The sequence below is a fragment of the Xiphias gladius genome, chromosome 19 (assembly GCF_016859285.1).
Source record: "Xiphias gladius isolate SHS-SW01 ecotype Sanya breed wild chromosome 19, ASM1685928v1, whole genome shotgun sequence".
Classification (NCBI taxonomy): domain Eukaryota; kingdom Metazoa; phylum Chordata; class Actinopteri; order Istiophoriformes; family Xiphiidae; genus Xiphias; species Xiphias gladius.
The window spans coordinates 14,363,792-14,391,700 of record NC_053418.1 but is presented as its reverse complement, the minus strand read 5'-3'; the positions used below and the strand labels follow the sequence as shown (position 1 = coordinate 14,391,700).

General features: G+C 39.7%; 3 protein-coding genes across 12 annotated transcripts in view; 2 read left to right on the top strand and 1 right to left on the bottom strand.

The window, feature by feature from the left end:
* The first annotated feature begins 947 nt into the window (after nt 1–947).
* wdr31 (WD repeat domain 31) lies at nt 948–9,815 on the top strand. Of its 5 annotated transcripts, none has more exons than XM_040154539.1 (10): nt 948–1,255; nt 2,085–2,156; nt 2,623–2,755; nt 3,124–3,198; nt 3,325–3,469; nt 4,368–4,468; nt 4,669–4,736; nt 6,610–6,751; nt 7,495–7,657; nt 7,788–9,815. In XM_040154539.1, the coding sequence occupies exons 2-10, from the start codon at nt 2,110–2,112 to the stop codon at nt 7,988–7,990; spliced, it is 1,077 nt and encodes a 358-aa protein (XP_040010473.1). In that variant the 5' UTR covers nt 948–1,255; nt 2,085–2,109; the 3' UTR covers nt 7,991–9,815. The 5 variants fall into 5 exon arrangements, with proteins under 5 accessions (XP_040010473.1, XP_040010475.1, XP_040010470.1 ...); XM_040154541.1 differs by lacking the exon at nt 948–1,255 and adding an exon at nt 1,294–1,395; XM_040154536.1 differs by lacking the exon at nt 948–1,255 and adding an exon at nt 1,406–1,515.
* A 3,235-nt stretch (nt 9,816–13,050) lies between these two features.
* LOC120805386 (bri3 binding protein) lies at nt 13,051–17,997 on the bottom strand. Of its 2 annotated transcripts, XM_040155588.1 has the most exons (4): nt 17,821–17,997; nt 17,243–17,625; nt 15,275–15,377; nt 13,051–15,037 (listed from the first exon to the last, which is right to left on the bottom strand). In XM_040155588.1, exons 2-4 carry the CDS (start codon nt 17,417–17,419, stop codon nt 14,616–14,618), a joined length of 702 nt encoding a protein of 233 aa, XP_040011522.1. In that variant the 5' UTR covers nt 17,420–17,625; nt 17,821–17,997; the 3' UTR covers nt 13,051–14,615. The 2 variants fall into 2 exon arrangements, with proteins under 2 accessions (XP_040011522.1, XP_040011523.1); XM_040155589.1 differs by lacking the exon at nt 17,821–17,997 and having other exon boundaries at nt 17,243–17,650.
* The window catches only part of stpg2 (sperm-tail PG-rich repeat containing 2), a 50,932-nt gene continuing 39,737 nt past the window's right edge, over nt 16,715–27,909 (top strand). For 2 of the 5 annotated variants that reach the window (XM_040155583.1, XM_040155585.1), the window contains exons 1-6: nt 16,715–16,953; nt 20,078–20,178; nt 20,661–20,828; nt 22,938–23,105; nt 25,779–25,894; nt 27,397–27,508. In XM_040155583.1, coding sequence (XP_040011517.1) covers nt 16,740–16,953; nt 20,078–20,178; nt 20,661–20,828; nt 22,938–23,105; nt 25,779–25,894; nt 27,397–27,508 — 879 coding nt within the window. In that variant the 5' untranslated portion in view covers nt 16,715–16,739. Of the gene's footprint in view, nt 16,954–18,675; nt 18,745–19,199; nt 19,261–19,314; nt 19,596–20,077; nt 20,179–20,660; nt 20,829–22,937; nt 23,106–25,778; nt 25,895–27,396; nt 27,509–27,909 lie in introns of those variants that run through there. The other 3 variants (XM_040155586.1, XM_040155587.1, XM_040155584.1) reach the window with 3 other exon arrangements.

Sequence of the window (27,909 nt, the reverse complement as noted above, 5' to 3'; positions counted from 1 at the left end):
CAAAATCAGAGCTACAATAAAGTACATGAAAATAAGTACTGGAAAGAAAAAACGTAAAATTGTTCCAGTAAAATTAATGTTAGCTGTCCAGGGAACTGTGTGAGTCGTCCCAGATTTGCTGCTTGGGGAGCTATTCAACCTGTGCCTGTAATGGAGGTCAATCAACGAGCTTTCTAGAGGGACACGCAGCCACAGGTCAGTAACATTTTAACCTGACGTGTTGTTCAGCATAGTCTTTTTTAAAATAGATATTCCTCCCTTTGAACAAAAGTTTCTTGCTGTAGGCTGAAAACCATAGTGTATCACTGAATTTATTTTTCATCTACTAAAAGCATGCAAATTTGAAATGATGTAATATTTTGTTGGTTAGCTAGTGACAAGTGTGCTGTCCCCAATCAAATGTGCTGTACTTATAGAGTATAATATATCTATTTTGGACTTAAATTTCAACCAAAGAAAAGAAAATAGAAGACCCCCGGGGAATCTAGACAACCAAGGCTACTGGTTTGTGGTTCTTTTATTACTTATCAAGGAATATGGGAATATACATTACTAAAGTACAATATCATTGATGATAATAACAGCATAAAGGTGGGTCCTGCTATATTACCTGATATTGAGGCCCTGCTCTGTTAGTATTTCATTTTTTCCCCAGTGCCCCCTAGCAGCTTTATTCAGCCATGTGTGTAGATGTGACAGTGGAAGAAAAAAAGAAACAAGGAAAACAATTACTACTGATTAAATCACATGTATAAAGTATTCAACTTTGAAAATACGACACATGGACACATGCCAGGAAAAACTGTGCACATGTATTACTTACAAGTGAACTGTAGATGTAGGACACGTACACAGCAGGAAATTGTGGAATCGATCCTAAATAGTAATCGGACTTTTATTCTGTAAGAGAAAACTCTTCCGCCTACTTCCTCCCCCTTGTCATGTGACCTCGTCCTCGCTTGGATACGAGTAAGCGTCGGTCCGTGGTCGCTACGGAGGGAGGGATGGTAGTTAAAAGACACTTTTGTTCGCTTTCCCACGCAGCTAGGATAACTTACTGTCATGACAGTCTGTGGGAAACGCTCGTCGGTCGTTTGGGCAACGACTCAACCAAGTTTTAACGTTTATCCAGCCACGTTTTGTCGCTACTAGTACGTTGATCTCTCTTGGCATGACAGATAAATATTAGTTAGCATGCTACTGGGCTAGCCACCCAGCCTCAGCAACACACAGCGACCACGCCTGCCAGTGACAGGTAAGAAATCTTGCTCCACTTCTCTACAGGTGTGTGTGTGTGTGTATACCATGAGTCGTCAACCATTTTACACCATTAATAACTCCGGTGGAAAGCCCTTGGTGTTGTTATATAATGAATGCCAGTGCAGTTCATAACAGGTGTTTTCTAGCGACTAATTCCTTGTGACAGTAATGATGCGGCTCTAATAGGATTTAAGCCCTCTCCTTCCTGTCGCTTGTTTGAGGAGTACGCCGGGCTAACGAGGGAGGAGCTCAGCTGTGCGTGTGTGTGAGAAAGTAGTGTCTGCGTGGGGACGTGTGGTTTAATCTCACTTTGTACTGGCGTGTCTTAGGCACGACGTTTTGTAGTAAGAGACCTCTTAAGTTCGGCGTGTGGTATTTGTAGAGGAACCTTAAATAGTATTATGTGGAATTTAATTGTCAGGAAATTAAATAATAATCCGAACACAATGATCCCAGCAGTGTAGTAATGAATGATAGCAGACTGCGCACTGAATTAATCTGTACCGAAATACTCGACTGCAAGCAAGGCATCTAAGCATTGATATTCCGATTTAAAGTATTTATGATCTAATACAATAACCCAAGTGTATTTAGGGACAATGATATACTTTTCACATTCAGTGGACGGCTGAATTTAACTTACTGAGGTTTTGAATTGTATGGAACCGACCTGAATTTGTAGGCCTGCGACAAGGCTTGAGCCACTACCCCTCAGCATCACCGCTTAGAACAGAGAATGTAGACATTTAGGTGCTTTGGAGCCAATGTAACCGTGGTGGTTGTCCTAGTTTGATACCATTTCTTTCTGTCTCCCTTTGTTTTAGTGTGGCTGCAGGTTCCTAGGCAGACATGGGCAAACTGCAGAGCAAGTTTCGCAAGAGGTCTGAACTCTACAGGTGAGACGTGTACTAACTTTCTTTATCCTTGTTTGTACTAATAATACTAATTACTGTAAATACTAATTACCAGGATTACAGTATAGAGTCTGTTCACACTAGTGAAAAATAAAAATAAACTACTATTAGATATGTCAGTATTAACACTGAAGGTCCTTAATATTTGGGTGGCAACAAATGAATGTGGTGAGGATAATTTTTCATATTAGTAATTAATTGTAAGCAATAGGTTTACTAATGCAGCCTTTTGCAGAACATAATGTGGGGATAATAAAGCGATACTATTTTTGAGGCTAAAATCAGTTACTTTCACCTGCATTGGTAATGAAGAAAAGAGGAGAAATTTTATCAGAACATAAGGTTTGACAAAAAACATTTTAGATATCCAGTATGATATTAATAAGAAAAGATGTCTGTATACGTGTCAGCTGTGTATTATTTCTTACTACTGGTGTTTTCTTTGCAGGGCATCTCAGGGGGAGAAGGCAGATAATACCTTTGACAGTCAGGTGGTGCAGTATGAACCTGCCCATCAAGGATCTATCAGCACTGTCACAAATCTCAGCCCAGATCTGTGTGTTTCTGGTGGGAGTGATCAGGTAAATTATGATATGTATGCATTGTACATTATTCCAAAACTGTTGAATTTTAGTTACAGTATAGCTTATTAATCAGCCAATAATTTTCTGACCTTTACAAAGTTTCAAGTGTCAAATTCAACTCTGCACTGGTTTTAAAATAATTAGAGCTCAATAAAATGCCTATTGCAAGGAAAAGACTGAAAATACTGTACAGTTTGAGTTTTCATTTAAACAGCATAAAAAAGTATGATGGGCCATGTTAGACAAAAACACCCCTATGTGATTGAACTGAGGACGTACATTTTGTGAAAAATCTTTAAACATGTAGTAATTAGTGTGTGCGCATGTGTTTGAGTTTATGCATACATGCGTGTCCGCCCCTGTAGGCTGTGGTGGTGTATGACTGGAAACAAGGCCGGATGTGTCAGTCCTTCCAGGGTCACAACCGAGAGGTTACCAAGGTAACGTTATTGCTGTGTGTGCTCAAACTGATAAAGGTGTGCCTCTGTTCAGAGCTGTTACACCTCTCGCATATACGTATCCTCAGGCCTCGTCTCCTCTTAATTCTGCCTCCATCCATCTGCCAGGTGATGTGTTATCCAGGCAGTACATGGATCTTTAGTGCTTCACGGGACAAGACTGTTCTGATGTGGGACCTAAACCAGGGGGATGAACCTATTCAGGAATTTTGTGGGCATGAGTTGGTGGTCAATGGACTAGCTATCAGCCCTGGTACACAGACACACACACACACACACACACACACACACACACATTGAGTCTCCTCACTCATGAGTAAATATTTTAACTGTTGTCTTAAAGCTTTTTTTTTTTTACTCTTAAGATAAAGTTGCCATTCTGCAATTTATAGTATTTCAGAATGCATGATAAAACTCAAGGTCGTAATACCAAATGTATTCAGTGTCTTACTATCAAAAAAACTTTGTAGTTATACAATATCTCTGTCCTTTTTATTATAGCATGCTTCGGAACAGATAACTGTCAGAAGACAGTTCATGAATATTAAAAACAAAAAGCAGAACAACACAGCCATCAACAGCACATCTCCTCCCAAAGCAGACAGAATCATCTGCAGACTTGGTTAAATATTTCTGTTCGTATTGGCCGCCAGTCTTTTCAGCACTAAATGTAAAAAAGGGATGCAAAAACAAAACCCTAGGTGTAGCTGTTGGATGACAATTCCCAACATATTGAATTGTTTGTAAGAATGTTAACCACCAGGCATCCTGGGAATAGATCTAATTTGAGATGTGACAGAGACTGGAGAGGGGAATATCTCTGAACTGCTCTCATGTCTTGGTCAGTCAAGATGCTGCCTCAGTAGATGAAGCAATATATCAACCTGCCAGTATGCAAGCAATGATAAATCTTTTATCTATTATCCACTTTGTTTGGACTATATGTTAATGTTTTATTTACTTAGAAAGTTAGCAGCACTCGCTAGAATTGCTGATTTCCTAAGAACAGTTTTGTTGACGAACACTTGTGTCAGTTGTTGATATGAAATAGTAATGTTATTGCACACTCATTTCTATTTGAGATTACCGATCTGTACTGAACATATGGGACTTTTTTTTTTTTTTTTTTTTTTTTTTAAACTGGTTTGTAGATGGGAGAAAGCTGTGCACTGGTTCTCGTGACAACTGGATGTGCCTGTGGGATATAGAATCTGCAAAATGTGAACAGAGACACAACATCTCGAGAAACCTGGTGAGAACAATTGTATGGGCTTCTGTTTGCATACATCCTTGTACTAAAAGCTGTTTCAAGCATGCTGCATCGCCTTAGGTGTGCACCTGAGCATGTAAGAAATATAATCAAATCAATAAGGCATTCAATCTGACTTTTACTTCTTGAGTTCATGCCCTGTAGGGTTTAAACTTTTCCATTTTCCTCTCCTCTTTGTCCAGGTGACTCATGTGTGTTGGGTGCCAGGCAGCTCCTCTATAGTCCAGACCTCTGAGGATAAGACCATAAGGTAGAGAAAAATTTTCTACTGAAGCTATACTACTGTAGATGCACATGTGCCATCTGCAGTATAGCAAGAAAATTGAAATTCAGTAAATATCCACTTTGTTTGCAACTGATAATGAGAAATATGCAGATTTGTTTCAGCTTCATAGGCAGCAATGTGTAGAAACTGCAGGTGGTGATTGTGATACCAGTGCTACATTACAATTATAAACAGGGTCATGTTCCTGCTTATAATGTTCCTCATTTGGTAACAATGTGGGTCATAGCTATAAATGTGATCGATGTGATACCAGTGTAGAGGAGGCAGAGTCTCCTTCATCTTCCCTGTGTCTTGTGTCTTGGAGAGTGGCAGATTAAATCAGCTCCAGGTCTGACAATTAATCAGTCAAAACTGAGTCAAAGTCTCATTTGGACTGAGAAATTGTCTCAACTAGTTTTTGCTCTGTAGCACTCGTTCTGTTGCTGACCTAACCACATCTCTAAATCATTATTAAAATTCAAAAATAGCTCAGTTTAGCTTGGAGTTCGGAGCTGACATGCTTCTTGTTTTTTTATGACTTTAAATTTGCACAGAAAAATAAACCCTTAGAGTACAGTGACATGTGCGCCAAGACTTACGCAAATCACGTGGACACACAAAATGTTCATTAACTTGTGCAACTGCTTGCAATTTAGCCATTTATTTACTGCTGAGTGATTTACTTCTGTTATCCAAATTAGAATACCGGAGACAGTATTAAGTCTTGGGATTGTGCCAAACTCTCTCATAAAACGGCAGTAAAGTCTGTTTTTTACAGGTGATGTGAGATTGAGTAAAGTCTCCAAAAGGGACTCATACATATAAGCATGTGATGTGATGCATGAGATTTTAGTTACAATAAACCAGTAGATTGACATCGTTGTGGAATGGACAGCAGCTTCTTTTACAATCTAATAGCCTGGGAGAATGTAGTGATTACATATCTTTATACTTAGCCAACACCTCCCTGAACCCTTGATCCCTGACCTCACGCCGCCCACTGTTTGTTAGGAATAAATCACCTTCAACCCTTTGTAATGAGACGCTGATTATTTCATACAGTTGACACATTTACAGAGTAAGGCTGTTTTCTGCGTCTGTGAATGGGGCGGCCATTAGGTGATGGTATTGACCGCATGTTGCATTTGTTACTCAGACGATATTTAGTTTGTCCTGTGGTGTAGGAAGCACATGCACATGCAGCAATTCCATTAGCCCCCTGACTGCACAAGCATAGTTGTTGCTAAGGCCCCAAGGGCGAGATATGAAGGGTTGCCAAAAGGCAAGGCGTTATGGAGAGGACATCACTTAACCTAGTCTCCTCTTTCTAAGTATTTTTCTTCACAGAGATAAATAAATAGCATAACTTAGCAACCCACACCAATTTTTACACCATCCTCTGATCTAAGTGATATGATGATATAAGGAATATGTGGATGAAACACTTTGTGTATGAGAAGATTATAGGGTTTTACCTTTTTTATAAACTTATTAAACATCAATGTTACTGATGTCAGAATTTCGACACTCTCCCACCCAAATAATTGAAAATCAGGTCTTTCTGACGATTCAGCAGAACCTGGCTCTGATTGGAGTGAAGTATATCATCTTGCTATTACTTAACTCTCACCAGTGTATTTAATCTGCTGTTTCAGATAAAACGGTGTTTTTTTTTTTTTTTTTTTAAAGCTTATGTTGTAATGTGACTTTGATGTGTTGTGGACGACCTGGCATACACATGTAAGCACAGTATATGCTTAGTTACATGTGTGTATTTCGACAGTAATGACTTGACTGTGTGTGTGTGTGTGTGTGTGTGTGTGTGTGTGTGTGTGTGTGTGTGTGTGTGTGTGTACAGGGTGTGGGACAGCCGTGCATGGCAGGTGACCAATACTTTTCCAGCCAAGCAATACATCCAGACCCACTGTGACGTCTCTCCAAATGGAAACTATTTGGTGTCCAGCAGCAACGGCTTTGGAGGGCAGGGCTGTGAAGCCACGGTGAGGCCACTGGAGGTGTTGGTGTGGTTCTTGGCTGTACAGGTGTAGATGTACAGATGGTGGATATAGTTGAGGCTGCCAGTAGGTTACCTGTTGTCTGGGTTTGATTAAGTCAGTACTAGACAAACACTAACTGGAATTAACAATATGTTTTGTGGCAGGAAGGCCTGTGGCTACTCAGTCAGTACCAGTTTTTTTTTTCATTTTCTCTCAAACAAAGACATTACCCTTGTGCAGATGGTCTCTGAACTAACATCCACTGGTTCTGTATTGAAATCCAGTCTAGTAAAAAGTGAAACACATCAAAGTTTTGTTTAGAATATATGACACACATTGGTGGATTTTACTACCCATACTTTCAGTTAACTCAAACATTATTCAGTTGTCATTGTTCAGATTCAGAACAAGAATTTAGCTGAAAATTGAACACCCCACTCCACTACACAACATTCTCCCCGTGTGGTAACCAACAGAGCCTTGAAAACTTGCTTAACATCTTGACTTTGATTAACATTTAATTGTATGGCATTACTGTTTCTGTTGATTATTATTATTTAGTAATATTGATTACAAGACAATAGTTGTTATAATTTATTTTATTATTGTATGATGAGATCAGATTTCATGTAATTCTCCAATCCAATAAAAGTCGACATTGTTATGTATCCACTGTCTTATGCAGATATTTTTGAAATTTCTGACAATATCATTTGTTCTCAGTGGAGTTGTGTCTGTGTTATTAGCTCTGGGACCTGCGTCAGCCTGGCTGCAAGGTTGTGGAGTACAGAGGCCATCTCCAAACCACAGCCTGCTGTGTGTTTCTACCTACGCCCCCTGGTGGCACAGCTCAGGTAGCAACATCCTCCCATGACAGCTCCATCAAAATCTGGGATCAGAACACAGCAGGTAACACTCACTAATGGATGAAAACATTTACACACAGACCAATAATAACATATGTATAGGCACAGATGCAGACACCATTTGGGTGTTTGGCCTTTTTACACCAACCCTCCTTCTGGCACCTTCTGTTCAGTTTGTTTAGGGACACTGTCTCTGGATGGTGCCGGTCCACTGGTTTCTCTGGCTCCAAGTGACTCCACCAATCTGCTGTGTGCCAGCTTCAACAATGGGCTCAACCAGATCCAGGTGGGCCAGGGATCAAACCAGGCTCAGAGTTCTGGAGTAGGTTCAGGTGGGGCAGTTGGCCTGGACATTAAAGTTGTGGCACGTTTCTGAGAGCCCAGCAGAGCCTGGTGTGACTTGTAACCCCGACCTATGAACAGCCAGTGACTCAGAAAGCACTATCACTCGATGCAAACACCATGTCAGTTCTTTCTTAGATTTTTAATAAATTTTACACATTTCCATAGACATTTTTGCTTTGCTAGACTGCCATACAGTGAAGAATGACAGAGGAGATCAGCAAGAAAGAGGAGGATGAAAATAACGTGCACAGAGGATGCACCTTTTGTCCAACAGAGCCATCTGGATACTTGTCACATTTGTTCTGCAGGGAGACTATAAACACCAAAATCCTCATGCTTGGACTGTTGCATTTTTGGACCAAGCCAGATGAACCAGGATTTACTTAATTTATACACTACTTCAGCTAGGTGGTGGTGACGAGATACTTCATTCACATGCTGTATTGCTTTTATTGAAGGTGCTGAACACAGGTTCAGAAGACATCTTAATGCGGCGGGAGTGGTTTTGAAATTTTTGTTTTTTCAGTTTTTTTTTTTCCTGGATTAAAATGTATTAGTTGCAGTCAGATTTGCAGTCTTGTTTGTCAAACGCTTTGTGGAAAGATGTTGTTATCACCAAAACGGAGTAATGAGGAACACGTGTATGCAGATAATAGTGTAGCCATTGATTAATTTGTACTCTAGCTTTATCCTGACAAGTGTTAAAATGAGTAGCTATGATACAGGACTGTATGAACATGCTTTGTTTTTGGGTAGATTTCAATCGATAATGGTTTTTAAGATACAGATTCTGTTATTTTTAAACTGACGCAGATGATGGCTGAAGTGCTGATATCCAGTATATTTAAATTAAAAAAAAATACTATGCAAAATACAAGAGTAGTTCCCTTTTTGATAAAATACTGTTTGAATAAACAAATGTGAATTAAGAAAATACCGAAAGTATATAAATGAATTTCAAATAAAGCTGCTTGACCTGTCAACATAAAACCTGCTACCAGTTAAGTACTTAAGATAGTGTTTGACAAGGTTTTACGATGATTTTTTTTTTTTTAATAATATGGTGTTTCTACTCTGCTATTAACAACAGCTATTTAACTTTTTGTTAGAATTAGCAATCCAGACCTGCTGTGGTTTAGCTAGCAAATGCTGATGTTAATATTAGCAACCTTAAGTGAATTAATTTGGCTTCACATTACATTCCTATCTTAACTGATTATTGTCAGGACATGAGTGAAAACACTCTTGTATTTGAAGTGTAACTTAAATGCTGATACTTTCTCAGGTTCAACTGCTTAAAAATGACATGATACACCTTTTGTTTGTAGATGTCCTGGTGACAATCTCTCCCAAAGGCTGTGGTTGCTATATCATCCCATTCCATTTTAGAGAATTTTCTGCAACTAGGGGAACAAAATGGACAAAAAGATCAGGAGATGGATCAAATTAACCCGTTTAGTGGTAATGCACTCTCAGGTGTTTCCAAATGCACTCGTATAAATGTTAATCTGAGGACATCTACTGGTTTATTACCTACTGAGCATTGGCTTTTTCCAGGAAGATGAGATACAGCAACAAAAGCTTGCAGGTTAGAGCGAAAACTTAGAGGTGCAATAAGAAAACTCAGTCAACTGTGATGTGTGGCTTTGTCATGTGGTCCACAATCAATAATTCATTATTTTTTCATTCAGTGTTTTTCTAAAATGCAACAAAAACTACAAGCTGTAGGGAACAAAAGGTGATCAGACATTTCATTTTGTGAGAATGTACTAAAAATCTCTAGTTGGTTCGATTGTATCTTTGTTTGGTACATTACGATTAAGCAATAAATTCTTATGTCTGAGGAGTAAATAATGTCAGATAATGTCAAACTGTTACATGTTGCTCATTTTTTCCATAAGATTACACCAGAAAGCTACTGCATACAACATACATTTTCTAGGGCTAGCTACTGGCCTTTTTTCGCTGGAGGAGATTGGGTTTAATTATTTTGCTCAAGGGCACCATGAAAATATTTTTCTAATCTTTAACTCACTGCTTCAAGAATGTTGGTTCCTGCTTTATCCATACCACTTTCTTACATTAAGAGGAGCAGCTAATATTATTCAAGAGAGTCTACGTTTATGCATACACCTTTATACAGCCACAACATTAAAACCACCTGCCTAATACTGTGTAGATCGCCCATGAATTTGGAGGCCAAGTCAACACCTTGAACTCTTTGTTGTGTTCCTCAAACCATTCCTGAAATATTTTTGCAGTGTGGCCACTGCCATCAGGGAATACCATTGCCATTAAGGGGTATACTTGGTCTGAAAATAGGTTTAGGTAGGTAGTCCATGTTAAAGTAACATCCACATGAATGCCAGGACCCACGGTTTGCCCAGAGCATCACACTGCCTCTGCTGGCTTGCCTTCTTCCCAAAGTGCAGTGGTTCTCAAACTTTTTCTGGCACGCCCCCCCTTCAGAAGTCGTACCTTGAAGATAATTTTTTTTTTTTTTGGAGCATTTTCTCTTTGTCAATTAACCTGTTAATAACAAGCGTTCATTACCAACCAGCATGGGCTTTAAATGAACACCAAAGATTTATCAGTTCCACTACGTATCAGAAGTGTTCTCGGTAGAAAGTTACCACCCAAGTACTGCAAGTACTACAAAATACAGTAAGATAAAAACATTGATCAACAATGGGCATTTCATTCCAAAACAGACAAATTAGTTTTAGTGGAATTCCTCTTACTGTGGTATACTTTGTAAGTATGCTGTCACGCATTTTTACTTGTTTCAACCCCCATTTTTCAAAAGCCTGAAGTAATTCTGATTATTACTATATAAAAAACATACTTTGCAGGAAAATCCCATATGCATGAAATTATTAACGAATCAGGGAACGAAAGACTTTAAGTCATACTGTGGTGTTTAATTTATTCAAATCTGGACCTCATTTTCACCCTGACACAAAAAAGAACCACTTACCCATCAACAGGTTTTCATAAAGACTCACACACAAAGTAGACATCAGCAGGCAAAACAGTTTGGCGGCTGCCACATCACCGAAGTACAGACATATTCAGATTAAAAAAAAAAAAAAAGGTCTAAAAATGTTACTTGATGAAATGAAAAATAAAAAACAAAAACTATCTGCATCTACTCAAAATTCAAGTTACAAAAAACTGCCTTAAATTAATGAAAAATATACATTATTGGCACAGCATGTTATAAAAAGCAGGCTAAGTGGAATAATGAGAATAGGTAGGATAAAGTACATTAAAATAAAATTAAATAATTAAAATAATTACAAGTCATTCAGAAGACAGTTTTAAGAGACTAAATAGTAGCATTCAATCCAGTGCTGAGAGATGCCAACAGAGAGATTTGAGATTGACTTATCTTTCAGCATCTGAGTGGTAACAAGTGGCACGTGAATAGGTCTAAAGCTAGTAGCAACTTTAAGTATTCAGTGTCTCTTCCTTTCTCTTGGAGCCTTTTGAGTGTTTTCAAGCTGTTTTTGTCTCAGAAACTACAATCAAACAACAATTGTGTTGTGATAGAAATAACTAATAAAACTGCGAGAAAAATTGTGTTGTTTTTTTCTCGAACAGTTTTCAGTGTCTAAAATGTAGGACCTGATAAATACCCCTCCAAATCCCCAATCTTTTGAGATCCGGAATCAGCTGAGGCACAGTTTCACACGCTTGTGTTAGAAATCCCAAACAATAATCATCTGACCCCATAAGATCACCTGACTCCAACTACTTTATATCCATGCCACTGGAAAACTGGGTAAAACCTTCCTTCAGTAACGTACACGATTAATTCTAATCACTTAACACCTTCATAAATCACACAGGCTGTCATTATTTGAACAAACACAGATCACTGGCTACAGACTGTTGGGGTAACCACACACTAAAAGTCACCAGGCTAAAGCCCCTCAAGTCAGCTTCACCTCTTCAAAATAATGAAAAAAAAAACAAAACAAAACAAAAAAAAATTATTTTAATTTTACACCTTTTAAATTTAGGTAACATGTCAGAGATCATAACATAGGCAGCACGGCTCTGATGATGGATGCGAGAACAATTCAGAGGGCCTGTGTCCAGTTTGGCCTTGTAACGTGGAACAGCCCTAGTAAATGTGGCAATTTGGTCTACACAGTACAGCAATCAGTGCAAATGGTAACTGCAATGGTGCAGGAAAATAAGACTCTTTAGAATACAAACACCCCAATATAATTAACATCTGGCTAATTCATCACATCACAAATCACATTTTCAAAGGGCTCTCTACCTAAGAATTCAACATCATGTATATAATGCAACATAACATTAGAGGCATAAAAACAAAGCATGCAAGTAAATCCCTTTGAGTATTATGAGCTACCTGGGGTGGTTTACTGCAGGGGACAAGCTGGACGTGTTTAGGTAGAATAAGAATTTTTTTTTTTTTTTTTAACTTTGAGATTTAAAAACAAAGTACACAGTAAGATAATCCTATTCAAATATTTAACTTTTTTCTTGAATTTTGCTGGCATTGCAAGATAAAGTTGAAAGGCAAGACAACAGGTCTAATGTCACATGTACTGGTAATAATCAGAATATGCTGAGAAATAGCCAGAATCCATGTGTCTGTACCTCACATCACAGTGATGAAACACCTTCCTTCTCCCAAGATGAATGCTAACATTGCACCCGTACTATTGAGAGAATCAAGAAATACATCCCATAGCATCTCACACACATTAACAGTTGCTGAGGGGTTTGTTAATCTGAGTGTCAAGAGTATAAATACTGTTTGTTTGTTTTTTTTCCTTTAGCCTCAGTAGTGTCGTGAGGCAGCTGTAAGAGTTCTCGGATCATTTCAACCATCCTGCAACATTACTGACTTGTGTTCATCTTTAGTCAATCTTTCTCATGACACACTGAAAGCAACAACTTTTTTTTTTTCTCCTGAAGTTGCACAGCATTAGGGTCATTTGTATAAAAGCATGTGTTTACAGTGTCCAGATTGTATAAAATTAATTTACATAGTGTGTGCAAGGGGGAAAATGAATAGATTAAGACATGAAACATAGTGAAGCATGGCAAGTCTCTTATGACAATACATGAGAAATATAAAAAATTAACGTCAGAAATAATAAAGATATAAAAAAAAAACCACCTTTCAAACTAACTGATGGCTACAGTAATGGACACCAAGCATGTGTCTAAAGCACTGTTTATAACAGAATGACATACTGTGTGAATTAATCAGGCTGCTCGTAGATCCATCTTTAAATTAAATCTGTAACCAAATTAAGAAATTGATCCCATTTATACCCGACTAAAACTCCAAGATAAATTTTGATTTCAAGCCAGTGTGAAGGGACTCAAAACGACCTAAGTAATTTTTTCTAGAACACTTTTGCAATTAATCTTTTTGTGCATTCACACATTTAAATATTAAAAAGGTTATTTCCCAATTTAAACTTTAGAGCCACGAGCTACAGTTCAAATCTGTACAGTAATTCGATGCCAGTACTGAAATTATCAATGAAAAGATTGATTTGGTTTTGACATCAGATATGAATCAAGTATTGTAAAAATACTGACAGATTTGAAACCATATCTGAAAAACTGTCAAGTAACTCAAAGAGACCATACATTATTTTAATATGCTTAATGCCTCATTTCCAATTCGATATATGTGTTGGTTGAGTCCCTGAGATATTGCTGTCTGTCTGCATTTTCTCCCAGTCTGATGGTTACTTTCTAATACAGTGCTTTTCCATTTCACAAGCCTGACGCACACGCACAAACTCAAGTCCGTCGCCCAGATGCGTTTGATCATACACCCACGCACACACACATTCACAAAAGAAAAGGAGGTCCTGATGTCACTATGGAACTGTGACTTAATGAAACAAATTAGATCTACATAGTTTCAACATGTTGGATAGCAATGGAATAAATAAATTGTACTATGGACAACCACCCAACACCTTGAGGATTTTTACATGTTAGAAATACAATATTTGTTTTTGTCCCCTGCATCATACACCCTACCCCTCTCCTACTTCAATAGTTTCCAAAAGGCGAAAAAATGTTTGGGGATGAACCTGTTTAAGAATCGTAACCCCCAGGTTATTAACAAGAATAAAAACAAACACACATACATAAAATATGCTTTTTCATTAAGCACAGGCATTGACAATTCTTCTCCAAACACCAAAAATTCAAACTCCAACTTTGGAGTTTCTCAAAAAGTAGCTGAGGTGTAGAATTAGGCCAGCATTTAGAAAAACCATGGACATCTCTCTGATAACCTCCTTACAGATGTAGCACCAACCTTTCAAAGCACTGAGACAAAAACAAAAACAAAAACAAAACAAACAAACAAACAAAAAAAAAAACCTGTTTGGTTGATTTGCGTGAGCTCCAAGTTATTTGTCCACACCTCTGAGGATTTTTACATACCTTGTGAATATAATCAACTCAAGCCGTTAAAATACTGTGTTCAGATCTAGTTTCGTCCCCCATCTGACAATAGAGTTGTAAATACCCAGTAGTTGTGTTGCTGCAGATGTTTGCAGTAAACAGCATTCTGATATCAAATGCAGCCATTTCTACAATATCCCCTCCCTCCCCCTCATCCTCATCCTCGCTGCCACCTAAGTCTACTGATCCCCAGTGCGTTCCAGGCTGTCTATGACACGACTCAGCCTGATGTTAAGCAGCCTGATCTGAGTGTCCAAGTGGTCGATTTTCTCTTCCAGTGAACCTGCCCCGCCCCCCCGACGCCAGTACGCTCCCACAGGCCCAGTCATGAAATATACAGCCATGATGAAGCACAGTGGCAGCACCGCGCGCTCAGGGTCGCCCTCGAACTTCTGCAGGATGTAGAGGCAGGACAGGGCGAAGAGCGTGACGCGAGCTAGCCAGAAGAAGCGGCCAAATACAGCGTGCAGCAGGTAGAAGAAACCCCCCAAGAACATAGAGAGGAACCAGTAGGCCAGGAGTACAGCGGCAACCAGGAGCAGGGCGCGTGCTGGAGAGCTGGTGAGAGATGTGGGGCTGAAGTAGTGGCTGAGGTTTGAGGCTACAAGGGGGGGGAAGATAGAGAACAGTAAGTTAACACCAAATTAATTGGTCAAAAAACTTAAAAGATATTATGCCCTGACCCTTGGCACATTCCGGAAGATGGGAAGTCTGAGTTTATTTCAGGGCATTACAAGTTTCTTTTAAAACTTGTGACATGTTTCATTCTCTGTGTCCATCTGTCTGTATATCTGACATTTCTAACAAATAAATAATATGAATGCATTTAAGGTCTTACAGTCAATGCCCATCACATCAAGCAGATCTGACCAGATCTTCCAGATGGTGTCCAGAAAAGAGTCCACTCCATGGACAAACCGCTCTGTTGTTTTGGAGAAAAACTACAGAGAGAAAAAAAGAGGAAAGAAGGGTAAGACTGTTTAATAGTCACATTTTTTGTGTAGACCTACTGTAAAAACAGAAGAATCATTCAGAACATTGTAATGGAAACAAACCCAGTGAAAACCAATAGTAAAAGGACAGAAAATGCACATGACTGTGTATTCTGACTAACATCAGTTTATTCCTGCTCAATTAAAACCCATACATAAATATTTACCGTAATATATATCATATACAAAAGTATTTTAAAAGCGCCAAGACCTTTGAAAACAAGACTGTGTCTGTATAAACTAAATAGATCGTATAAAGAACAGTTGTCAACTAAAACATGCAGAGGACTGCAGTGTAGTAGTTTAAGTTACAGTGGTGCATTAATCACGATGACCAGAAAATTCCACTAGCTGAAAGAAAGCCACCCTGTATCACAGCAGCCTTTAAGCCAAAAAGTTTTGAAATTGCATTGTCCACGTTTTGTATGTATTTCGCAACTATTAAGCAAATAGATGCTTTTTTTTTTTTAAAGCTTCTAATTATAGCTGCTACTTGTGTCGTGTTGTCCTCTGAAGCCCACAGTACAGGAAGGGCTACATTAAAACTTGACAAGACAAATTTGGGGAAGTGACACAACAGATTACCAACGCCCAGAGAAGCCAACCCTCATTTTGACAGACTACTAAGGTTTGGATATAACGGCAATACGTTAAAAAGACTGACAATACACCATAACAGGAACAGGTGCCTTTGTGTTTACGCTGTCAAAGCAGAGGCTTCACAGGAACCAATCCATTCTGCCTACCAACTTTAATACCCCTTTCCCCTCGCAGCAGACATTTGACTTATAATAGATGAAAAAGCAAAAAAAGTGTCATTAGGGACAATGATGATGAGCCAGTAAGGCACAGCACAGTGTCAGGGCTGTGGCTCTGGGGGGAAAAAAAACCTAAGTTGGTTGCAGTCTTTATCGGTTACATTAGTTACACCTGACAAGAGGGTAACTCGATCAGGTCACCAATGTCCCTTTTGAAGTCAGCAGCAGTTACAAAGCAGACTCATATAAAAGAATATGCTACACCCCATGTGTACTGATCCTTTCGGTCTTTGCTATGTAGTTGAGTGACAGGATGAGGAGTCCGGCGTACCATCAGCGACCACTCATACTGGTCTCGCTTTCCGTCACTTTAAAAATCAGGTCACTTTCTGTTTTTTTTTTTTATACGTTATCGGCCAAACAGGCAAAAAAACCCCGAGACGCCCAGGCTCGCGGTATACATCGTGACAGGGACGTGTTTTAAAACGCGGCCGTTTCTGTCCGCGACCACTGTGGTTCAAGCTGCCCTCTGCAGCCAGCAAAAGACGATCGCATGAGTAGCCCAACATACGTCGCCTCGGGTTTTCTGCTCTGGCGGCTACACGCAGGAAACAACTTCGATTTCAAAATGCAGGAAGCGCAGCCGCGCCAACGACGGGCACACGGAGCTGGTGTGTCTCTTAAACAAGCGCAGCTCCCTAATAATTTGGAGGCGGATAACAGCTGCTATGGCCCGGACAGTTGGGGGTACGCGCCATCTGTGAAAGGTGACATTAGCTGCACGCCGCTGATGGACCGAGTACAATGAATGAGAATTGGTCACACACCGATACAGGCTGTTATTTAAGTGAAACCTGCTTTCACGGTAACGCCAAATCACCTGACACCCTCTATAACCGGATAAAACATGGGATAAAGGCTAATTTTTCAAAATGGCATCCGTGAAATTGTTGGCCAGGCCCGGGCGCGCTGGTTTCCTGTTCGCCATGCTCAGACCACAAAACCGCCTCGGCTGCTTTCTCCTGCTAAGCTGGACGTTATATTCCCCACACTGACCTTGTATAACCCTCTGATGTTGTCCTCTCCGAAAACACTGCTCAGAGTCTGGTAGATGCCGTTAGCTGCCCGTCGGAAGCTGTTCTGGTTGCTGGTCCGGCTCCTGCCCGCTTCGGCTGTGCACAGCAAAGACGCGGAAAGCACCAAGAAAACCACGAAAAACCTGATTCCCTTCATGGCACCAAAGACCTCGAGGTGTCAGGCGGGAATATGTATCAAAATGGTTCTATTAAGCGCGGCGTAAAACAGGTAGTTAGCTGCCTAAAGTGACACCTTGGTGGAGGATGACAGAGACTGGCTGTGATGGTGGTGATAACCCGGGTTGCTTTCAAGGGCGCCTCGTAAATTTCCCACCCCGTGCTCGGACTTGGCTGGTGTCCGTGCTTTTGGGCGAAATTAATAAAGGATCATGTGAGCAAAACAGACATTATAGATGAACGATTGCTGCTTTATTTTATCGACCAAACGACATTTAGCTGTTATGTACTGCATTGGAACAATGAAGATGATATCATAATGAATCCTAATTGGTATTTTAATTGCTTTATCCAGCAAAAGTTATAGCCTTTTATATGTACCTTTTTAAGTAACACAAATTATTGTCATTTGAGTGGAAAAACTATGAATATATATGCCGCTATATATCGGCATTGGGTTATCATGGAAGGCATTTTGCATCCCATTTGCTGTTTAAACACCTTGCCTATGGTCTTCTGACATTTCCGACTATCGTTGAAGACACCACTTCTCTTCGTGTGAATTGGAGGCAGGTGAGGCTCATCTGAAGCTTGCTGCTGCCCTCCGCTGGTTAAGTAGCCTCCCCTTTCTCCCTGATTTCTCTCAGCCGAAAAACTCATGACAATGAACGCATCGAAGTCCTGCTTTATCCCAAAGCAGGCTGCGTGGATCTCTACTGGTTTTCCTGCCCACCGAAAGACGTTTTACTACGACAGCATCGGTTTTCGATGTGCCTGCATCATTAGGTCACTAGTTGTCTGTGTCTACGACCAAGCAGTTAAACAACGAGTCTGAATTAAAAGGATTTTGCAGTGTAACGAACCGCAAGTCTTTGTTACCCACGTTTTCTAGCCATGAATCAATCAGAAACCACATAAGTATCTGCATTACTACCCTGATTTCACCTCATTTTCCTCTCCTATCAGCTGTACTGTATGTGTTATTCACTTTTTTTCGTCATGTAAAAAGTGCCCCCTCTGTGTGCTCTGTCTATAACAAAAGATAATATTGATATCCATTCTCAAATTTTCCTGAGAAAAGGTAACATGAGCTGGCCCTTAATAAGTTGATAACATTTGTCAAATCAAATACCAATGTGCAGGCCAACCCTCCTGCTTATAAGGCATGAGAGGACGTTCAAATGAAGACGCAGTTCACTGCTGCTCCAGAGAGGCACTTGTTGCTTGAGTGGCTCTCCCCTGAGTTCTCATTATCCAAATCTTAATTACATTGTGAGGCAGGCTAATAATTCTGGAGGAAGAAGGGTAAGACTGCAAATAATGACAGGAGTGGCGAGGAGAGTGGTGCATTGAGGCCGCGTGCAGAAAGGCTTGCTGTTTCCACAGAGACAAGCAAGCCATGTTGCTGGAATTTCTTTAATCACGGGAACATGTGGATCCAGCCTATTTTTTTTTTCCTCGTTAAACGAGCACTTACTGGCACACTTTAGAGAAAGATGCAGTAAAATGCATGATTGGAGTCCTCAATTACCTCTGTCACATTTGATTCACCCACTAGATGGTAGGATTGGACTATGGTTGGACTTTAACAACACAAACAGTAAACATTAGATTAATTAATGTTAGGCTGATTTTACAAAAATAGGGGCAAAGTAATGGGAATAATGGCACCAACATTTGGTGGAGTTACACAAATGTTCAGGGGAAAGAGGTGCTTGTAAATATCATCAAGGGAGATACTGCGGGCCTAAGTTTTGGTACCTCAACTTTGTTTCCGTCTTTCCTCGCGCGTTTTCTGACTCCTGTCGCTTAGTAACTGCGGTGGGTAACCATGTTTGGTATCCAAGCAACGACGCACGCAAAGTAAGGCGCAGAGTGCAGGGTAGATGCAGCACCTACAGGAGAGCAATGAAGGAATGTCTTAACCTTGGGCCAGAACAAATTTAATAACACGACAACGATATTTTGGGCCGACTCTGGTAGGTGTCTGCACTGCGCAAATGAAGTTTAGATAAGCTACAAGTTAGTTTTTGGGCGGGGTAAGTTAAAAATGTATGGACGAGCTCCAAGAGTCACCTTCACGACAACAGGCGGCACATCATCTACAGTTGGCCCCGGATCCTACGATGTCACCCATAGCAATTATAAAGTATCAGGTAGTATTAAACTGAAGGCTACTTAAGTCTCCTTTTAAATCGATAAATCCACCGCCTTCTTTTCTTTGCTCTCCAGAAAATGTACGCTTAAATGTACAATATAAAAATGAACCTAGCTAGCCGTATTTTAAAATGCTAACGCTACCTAAAAATCAGTAAGCTACTCTACAGCGATAGAGTCACAATTTAATCTATTTATTCATTTATTAGAAAGATGGCACAATATTAAAACTTAATATTGTTAGCCTATGAACATAGCCTACAGATAAGGGAAAAAATTAATACATCTTGTACTGTTATTCAATAGATTAGCCATGCAATAAAGTTTGTGTTACTGTTATTTGGTCCATCCATTATTGTTCCTAAAAAAAAACAAAAAAACAGAATACAACACCTTATCTAGTCTAATCATATATTTGCTGTTTTTGAATGAACAACTTGCCTATTTTACTTTTGTGTGCTTGTTTTTTTTTTTATTGCAGATGGTTATGCCCCATTCCTGTCCTTGACGAACAGACAGTCAGTATTAACGTCTACTGAGAGGATACCAGGACCCGGACAGTATGACTCCTCACCTGTAAAGGTACTGTAGTTTAGAAACGACCATTTTACATGCAAGCAAGTCAAGACCTGAGCATACCCAAGAGCCTTAGACTGGGTCGGGTGGCATATGGTTGGACAAGAGGGTCCTGAAAGCAGAAGCAGATGTGTCTGAAGTCATTCTCAAGTGGAATTGTACAAGAAATATAACGTATTTTTCATTTATATTAAAATGCCTTCGATAAGAGTATAGTGGTGTTGTAAGTTATTTCCTTATACACCCATATAACATAAAATACCACCTGAGTAGATGCAAGTAATGACTGTGGGGAAATTGTTTGCGAAAACTATTAATTCACCATTTTAGGAAGTTAGTTTTAGGAGTTGAGAGCAAGGTAAATATGATGTTTACATATTGGTAAAAAAAATCTGTGAAGAAAAGCACTTTAGCGTGGAGCAAATATTTGTTTATTGCAGTCTCATTCTCTCTTTGCTTGTTTTTCTGTCGAACCCTCATCTCTTCAGCTAAATATCCATGGTGGCCGCAGTCTTCAGAACCGCTCCAGGCGTTTTGAGGAGGTGCTGTCAGAGGTTCCTGGCCCTGGGGCCTACAATGTGATGCCTGCCTCAGGAAATACGCTCAGGGCTATGACGGTTGATGCAGGACAAGCTGACAGCCTTGGCAGAAAAATGGTAGACATATGGGTGAAGATATGAGGGCACAGTAAAAAGATCCTTCAAGTTACTGACAATGATTTATTATGGATTTTCTCTTTTAGTTTATTATGTTGGTCATCAAAGTTAGCTTTTATACAGTGTGTCTTCTGTATGGTAACTTAATGTAGAAAAAAGATACTTGTCAAAAAGGATCAAAAAGTCATCTAATACAACAAACAGGTCTCTGTGCTGATGGGGGTTCACCCTTTTCGTTTTGGTCCAGGGTTTGCTTCTGCAGTCCTGTCAGCACTACACACACACACACACACACACACACACACACACACACACACACACACACACACACACACACACACACACACACACAACAGTTAATTACTTTCTTTTTCCCACATACAGTACAATAAAAATACAATAACGCGCAAAACTCTTTTCAGCACTGTGCACTGTGATGTGCTGTATCTGTGCCATTTGTCAAACCAAAGATACGAATAGCAGCGCCTCCTCCAAATGTGGTGACTGCCAATATTTAAAGACAGTACTGTAGCCCTTATCTTTGGCAGCTCTGCCATCTGCAGACCTGTTTATCATCAATTTATGGGAGTTACAGGCTGCTATTTTAAAACATGTTCTCTAGACTTTATTCTACACAATTACATTTTCCCTGCTGTAGTTGAAAAAACACCATCTGGTGTATTGGCTGTAACTGTATTTGAAAACATAGCACATTCAGCAAAGCATACTTGGAACATGGTAGGAGAAAAACAAAGGAAACTTACATTATTAAATTGATTGTCCTGAATAAGTTGGAAATTCTATCACATTGTGCAAAAATAATGAGATAATGAGGAGTGAAATATGAAGACACCAGACAGAGGGAGAGTCTTGTACGAATCTGTAACTTGACTTTAACCGCTAAAGTGACAACATTTTCGTCTTAAATAGAGAAATTTAAAATATCAGCAAGGATTGGAAAGACCAGGTATTTATTCGTAATATACTTTTCTTCTTTATGCTGCTGTAAATCTGATATGAACCTCCATGCAAAGACTAGTGTTGTCTCAGGTTCAGTTATCATAGGTGGCAGTAGTCTCAATAGGCTGAATATTCCAATTTTAAAGTCCTCAGAAGTAGCACACGACCAACAGTGGCAGAGTCAGGCCTCATTCTGTCCAGGGACACCCTGGTTCTTACACAGTGGCAGTGACAAAAGCCTGAAGACAACAGTATGTCCATTTTGCTTCACTTCGTTGTAAAACCCTACACACCCATTACTGTTTGTTGTCCAGTTGTAAATCCAAATTTTGTACAATGAACCCTCCCTCCTGTTTGCTGTTAAAGATATAATGTCTCAGACAGTTCAAGAGTTTAAGATAAACCACCTAAAAACACGCTAGCTATTTGATCCTTTAGCTCACTTAATACCTTGCATGATATGTGAACTTTGGAGAAAAGTTGTTGAATTTAGGATAAAGTAGCCTCCAGCTTCATCAGTGGTGAAACATATTAAGTTCAGCCTTGCAGTGAACTCAGAGATGATATTAAGTTGCTCTTTCCATTCTCCAGCTATGTCAAATTTATGTCCAGTGTATGCAAACACAGATAAGCTGCGAGTTAACACTGAGCTCAGGGCTTTATCTGATCGAGTTTGATACCAATGATTAGCTCATTTTGTACGGAGAATGGAGCATTTGAAACTTTCACCTACAGACCTGACCAAACATGTAAGAGTCTTTACAGAGATTATGCTCACACTCTTCTCTCTCTATGCTAGCCGTAATTATCTGAATAGCACCTTTCTCCCAGCTAAAGGAAGTTAGTAGCTTCCATGTATTTTGACAGAGATGGCTTCATTGCTGTTCCCTCAGCAGATATTGTTCCTATTCTTACACTTCTACCTCTGCCTTTCCTTCTTTCTTCTACCCTTTCCCCTTTTCCTCTTCTGCTTCTTATCTTCTGTCTCCCCTCGCTCCTTCCCTCTGTGTCTGTCTCTCCCTCAATCTCACACTAAATTGGCCCTAGGCAATGCTCAGATACTTTGTAAGCCATCCTGTCCTCTCCATTTCAAACTCTGACTTCTCTTCTTGTTCTCCCTGCCTTTCTCCTGCTTTTTCCTCTGAACAGTGGCTGCAGGCTAAAAGTCTCCGGCTGGTTTGTCAGTCAGATATCCCATCCATTCCTTCCCCGGGCCAGGCTCATGGCTACGAGGAGGACGCACTGGGTGTGCTCCGCAAGCAACAGCCCCCTCCTACGGACACAACCCTGGGGCCAGCGTTCTACAATCCATTGCTGGTAAGGATGAATACACGCACCACACACAAACACACAAACACACACACACACACACACACACACACACACACACACACACACACACACACACACACACACACACACACACACACACACACACACACACACACACACACACACACACTCACACACACACATACATGCACAGTCCTGGAAGTTTGAATATATATCCATCAGAGAATGTGAAGTGCTCATTTGTGCACGCAAGTGTGCTTTCATTAGTCTATGCAAGTGTGTTTCTGAGTGTACTTACTTCGCCCGTGAGGCGAGGTCCATTAGTGTTAGGCAGATCAAATGCACCGCTGTACCCCCACCTCACCTCGTTCAGTTGGCCCGAAACCCATTTCCATAGCTAATGAATGCAGCTCCACTTTAAAAAAAGCCACAGCACACCAATGCTCATCCATTTTACATGCCAACAAAGAGAGCCATTAGTAATTATTCTTCAAACTATATTACAATATTCACTTAAAATAATGTGCACGCCTGCTGGTCTGGCTCTCAATTAAGTAATTTTTCATCTGTTAATGACCAGAGGAAGTCAACAGTGTCCTTGAGTGCTGGCTGAGGTTGTGTCAACACACCGGCGCAGGCACAGAGGCGTGCTGTGATTTAGGGTTATCAGCAGTGCATCCATCCACGCCTCTTTCTTTCCGTCTCAACTTCTGTTGCTCTCCCTTTGAAAGTTCAGCCTCCATTTCTGTCTGTCTCCATCCCTCTGTCTCTCCATCTGACACACTAATTTCTTTAAACTCAAACACTTCCCCCGACCCGTACTCCGACTGAGTTCAAAAGTGTGGAGAGGCGGAATTAAGTGGCTGTGTGAGGATGTAACTTCAAAGTGGATGGGCAACCTTTGAATGATAAGACATTAGACGGAAATCAAAAGAACATAACTTTGTTTTTCTGTCTGAATGTCATTGAGAAACACAAAAACAACTTAATTGGTTTTATCCACTGACCATAAACTTATGGTTCATGTCTGTATCATTGCATCGACTGAGAATTAAAACTTAGTACACAGAATTAGAGACAGGTCACTAAGCTTGATAGTTAATAGTTATTGGCCGATGTGGATTTATCACAGATATATTGTTATAGGCAGATACTGTATGGTGGCTGTGAAAAATAAGTATGCATGGTAAAAGCACTTGGATTAAATTAGGAAGAGTATCACCATGAGATATTTTGTTTGTTCATACTGTGTGATATTAAATTGTGCAGATTATCATAACATAGCTGGCCAGATGGTGATGTGGAACAAAGACTGTGAAATGGGAAAACTGAAAGGCTAATATTTCAGCCCTTTCTCACTGGCCAATCCGTGAACGATATGCTTTGTTGCATAGTATGAATGAATAATACTTTCATTGTTTATCTATAAAATACCCCAGTATATGGGCCCCAGGAATCAAGTATTGGTCACTCGACACAGAATCGGTATTTGGTTTGAAGATGTGAGATGGAAATAAAGATTTGGGCAAGACTGTCCCCTCAACAGATCCTGAATCAGATTTAAACCCATGCTGGGTTGTATATGTTTGTGGACAGCAACAAGGGCAAGTTTAGCCTGCAGGATCCTGCCCACACATGGCTCTACCGAGAAAAACGTATTTCTGGTCGAGTTTTTTATTCTCATTTCAATAATAAATAGCCTGCCATTCCATTTTATCAAAGCTGAATTAATATGTTAATGCCCACTAGCTGTGTTTTTGTTTTGCCTGTTAAAAGCTCTCCGTGACATAAATGGGCAATTTGTGCCTGTGTACTCAATGCCAGCTGTGATACCATCACAGTGCTTGTATGTATCTGCGTGAACAGCAGAAAAGTTGTCTTTCTTTTTAACTTTAAGGATCTGAACATCCTTGTTTCCTATAAAAAAAACTACTTACTCGTCTTATGTTTTAATGAAAACTATAAAAATAGTGGAATACCATTTAATTTTGGGTGTATTTAGTTATCTCACTGCTCATAAACTTACAGACACATTCTAGCTGCAAAACTAACTGGAGCTGTACATTATACCTGTAAAACATCATCATGTTAGCATTGTCACTGTGATTAAGTTAGCATGTTGACTTAAGCATTTAGCTCAAAGCACGACTGTGTCTAAAACAGCCTCACAGAGTCTCTAGCGCAGCTGTAGATTTTTAGTCATGTTGATGAATAACTCATCTGTTTCTCAGAAAGAATCATGCAGGAATCCAAAACCCATTTGTTGTGTTTATTTAGTAATTTTTTTGCGGCACTCTGCAATATATTTTTCAGAAAGTCTCACGTAGTATCTCAAAAATGTGTTTGCCGACAGCTGGCCAGTTCATTTCCAGACGTAGCCTCACTCAGTTGTTAAGCAGAAGCTGGAGGCAGAGGAAGCAGACTGTAAAACTCAGAGAGATAAGAAAGGATGGAGGGTCTCCCTTAGATCTCTCACATATTCTGGCATATTTGGCTGAACTTCACATTTCATTCAGCCCCAACTTCATGAGCCCTGGTGGGCTCATTCATTTATCATCTTGCTATCTCGTTCTTTCCCTTCTCCTCTCTTCTTTCTGTCTTTCTTTCTTTCTGGCCAATTCTTTTCTTTAATCCACTTCTCACCTCCACGCTTTTGATGTCTTTCTGCTCTCTCTCCTGCTCTTTCTCTTTCTCCAGCCAGAGATGAGTTCTGCACAGAGGTATAAAGGGGTCCATTTTGGCAACATGACAGGTGAGAGAGGTGAGGTGACAGTGGAAGTGGGACCAGGTCCAGGACAATATTACCCTGAGATGTGAGTATCACATGTCATGTTGCAGAATTTAATGAGTTTTCAGTACCAATGGCATATGAACAACAACAATGATTGTCATTGCATAACAGTGATAAAGCAATAGTTTGACATTTTGTAAAATACGCTTATTTGATTTTTCAGTATGCGAGTTGGATGAGAAGATCAATACCATTTTCATATTTGTATGGTTAATATAAGGCTACAACTAATAGCTGGTTAGCTTAGGTTAGCTGGAAAGACTGGAAACGGAGAAACAGGTAGCCTAGCCAGCTAACCGGCTGCAATGACTTCCTTTGGACAGAGCCACGCTAGGTATTTGTACCAATTTTTTCTCATCTTACTCTCGGCAAGAAAGCGAATAAGCGTATTTTGCAAAATGTGAAACGATTACTTTAATCTGTCACAATCATCTTTAAATTTGATTTATTCTAAACAATTTTGGGCCTACTCCTCTAAAAGTAGATCTAGTACAGTAGTATTTTACTTAAGTTTGAAATATCTTCATCTCGTATTTAGTTACATTCAGTTTAAGAAATAATTAATCTATTCCGGAATGATAGTTAACTGAAATCTCATCCTCATACAAAATAATGCTTGGTACTTACTGTATGTCCACTAAAGAAACTGCTGAAGTTAGCTGTACCTGAGGAAATTTGCTGACTAAACAAATATGTAGAATCATCTGTGATATATGTACATATCAGAGAGATATATACATAGAGATATGTATATTTAATTAAATATGATGGATAAGCATCAATACATGTATTAGGAATACAAAAACGTTTGAAGCACAAGGTTGGTTAGATTAGATGTTCCAGGACATCTAATCTCAGAAGAACACTACTCCTGAGCCCTTAGAGAGATGTGTGCTGCACAGAAAGACTGTTGCAACAAAGTGAATTATTACTTTGCTCCTACAGCCAGGGCATTATGTTTGACATTTCTCACATAGTATTTCTATTGATGGCCACAGAGGATGGGGCTTAGTCAGCTCTTCTAAACTGGTGGGCACACACTCCCAGTTCAGCTATTCATAAAGGAATCGAGTGAACAGGAGAAGGGAAGGTGTATGTGTGAGCAATCACACCATGTACACGTAGGTGCTGGCAAACATTTACATGCCCACACAAACATGTCTGTGATACATGTGATTTTTTGGAATGATTTAAAAATGATTGAAAGCGCTGTCTTTACCCCCCTTGCAGTTCCTGTTTGCTCTTTTCTACTTTTCTCCCCTTCACGCCTCCGTCTCTTGTTCATTCTTACTCTCTCTTGTCCTTTACTCCCTTCTGTCTATGTTTTATTTTTTCTATTTACTGTTCCACTATATACTGTATCTCTCTCTCATTCAGTATATTGTATCTCCCCATTCTTTCTTCTCTCTTTTTTTCTTTGTGTGTTTTTAAACACATTGCTCTATATGTTTTTTTAATCTCCTATATTTGTTTATCAGTTTATTCTTTTCTCAAAGACATTGCCATTGTCTCTGTTTCTCTCAGAATGCCAAAAACACACTATGAAAATATAAACCTTCAAAAGGAACAGAAAGGCAGAGCTGAGCTTACCATCCCTCGCTACCATGAACTGGTGCCCAAGCAAGAGGAAAAGAAGGCAAGTATATGTTGTGTTAGTGGGTGTTTGGATCCATGTGGTGCTATACATGCTAGGTTTGGATCAATTATAACTCCAAGACATAAAAGCTTTACAGGAGTGGGATCCTTGTCAATCTCTGCCCCTATGGGGATGATAGTCCTTTAAAGTGAGCTTATGTAACTTGCTGAACAATGTCCACAAGGGGCAATTAAACCTGCATTAACTGATTTACAGTACAACAAATTTTGAAAAGGAACATGTGTTGGAAATTTGTTAGCAAACATACAGCAGACACAGAGCAACATTAACATCCATTTGGAGTTATGTTTCTGTTTACCTGATGAATATAAGAACAATAGTCATTCCCCTTTTAACTCTGTTTTGGGTCTCAACCAACTCCTGAGGAAGAAATCTGGCTC

Coding starts and splice junctions, on each gene's coding strand:
- wdr31 (XM_040154539.1), top strand. CDS start 2,110: ATGGGCAAACTGCAGAGCAAGTTTCGCAAGAGGTCTGAACTCTACAG. Junction 3,199..3,324: donor ACAACCGAGAGGTTACCAAG/GTAACGTTATTG, acceptor TCCATCTGCCAG/GTGATGTGTTATCCAGGCAG. Junction 6,752..7,494: donor GGCAGGGCTGTGAAGCCACG/GTGAGGCCACTG, acceptor CTGTGTTATTAG/CTCTGGGACCTGCGTCAGCC.
- LOC120805386 (XM_040155588.1), bottom strand. CDS start 17,419: ATGAAGGGAATCAGGTTTTTCGTGGTTTTCTTGGTGCTTTCCGCGTCT. Junction 15,378..17,242: donor ACATCAGAGGGTTATACAAG/GTCAGTGTGGGG, acceptor TTCTCTCTGTAG/TTTTTCTCCAAAACAACAGA. Junction 15,038..15,274: donor TGATGTGATGGGCATTGACT/GTAAGACCTTAA, acceptor CCCCCCTTGTAG/CCTCAAACCTCAGCCACTAC.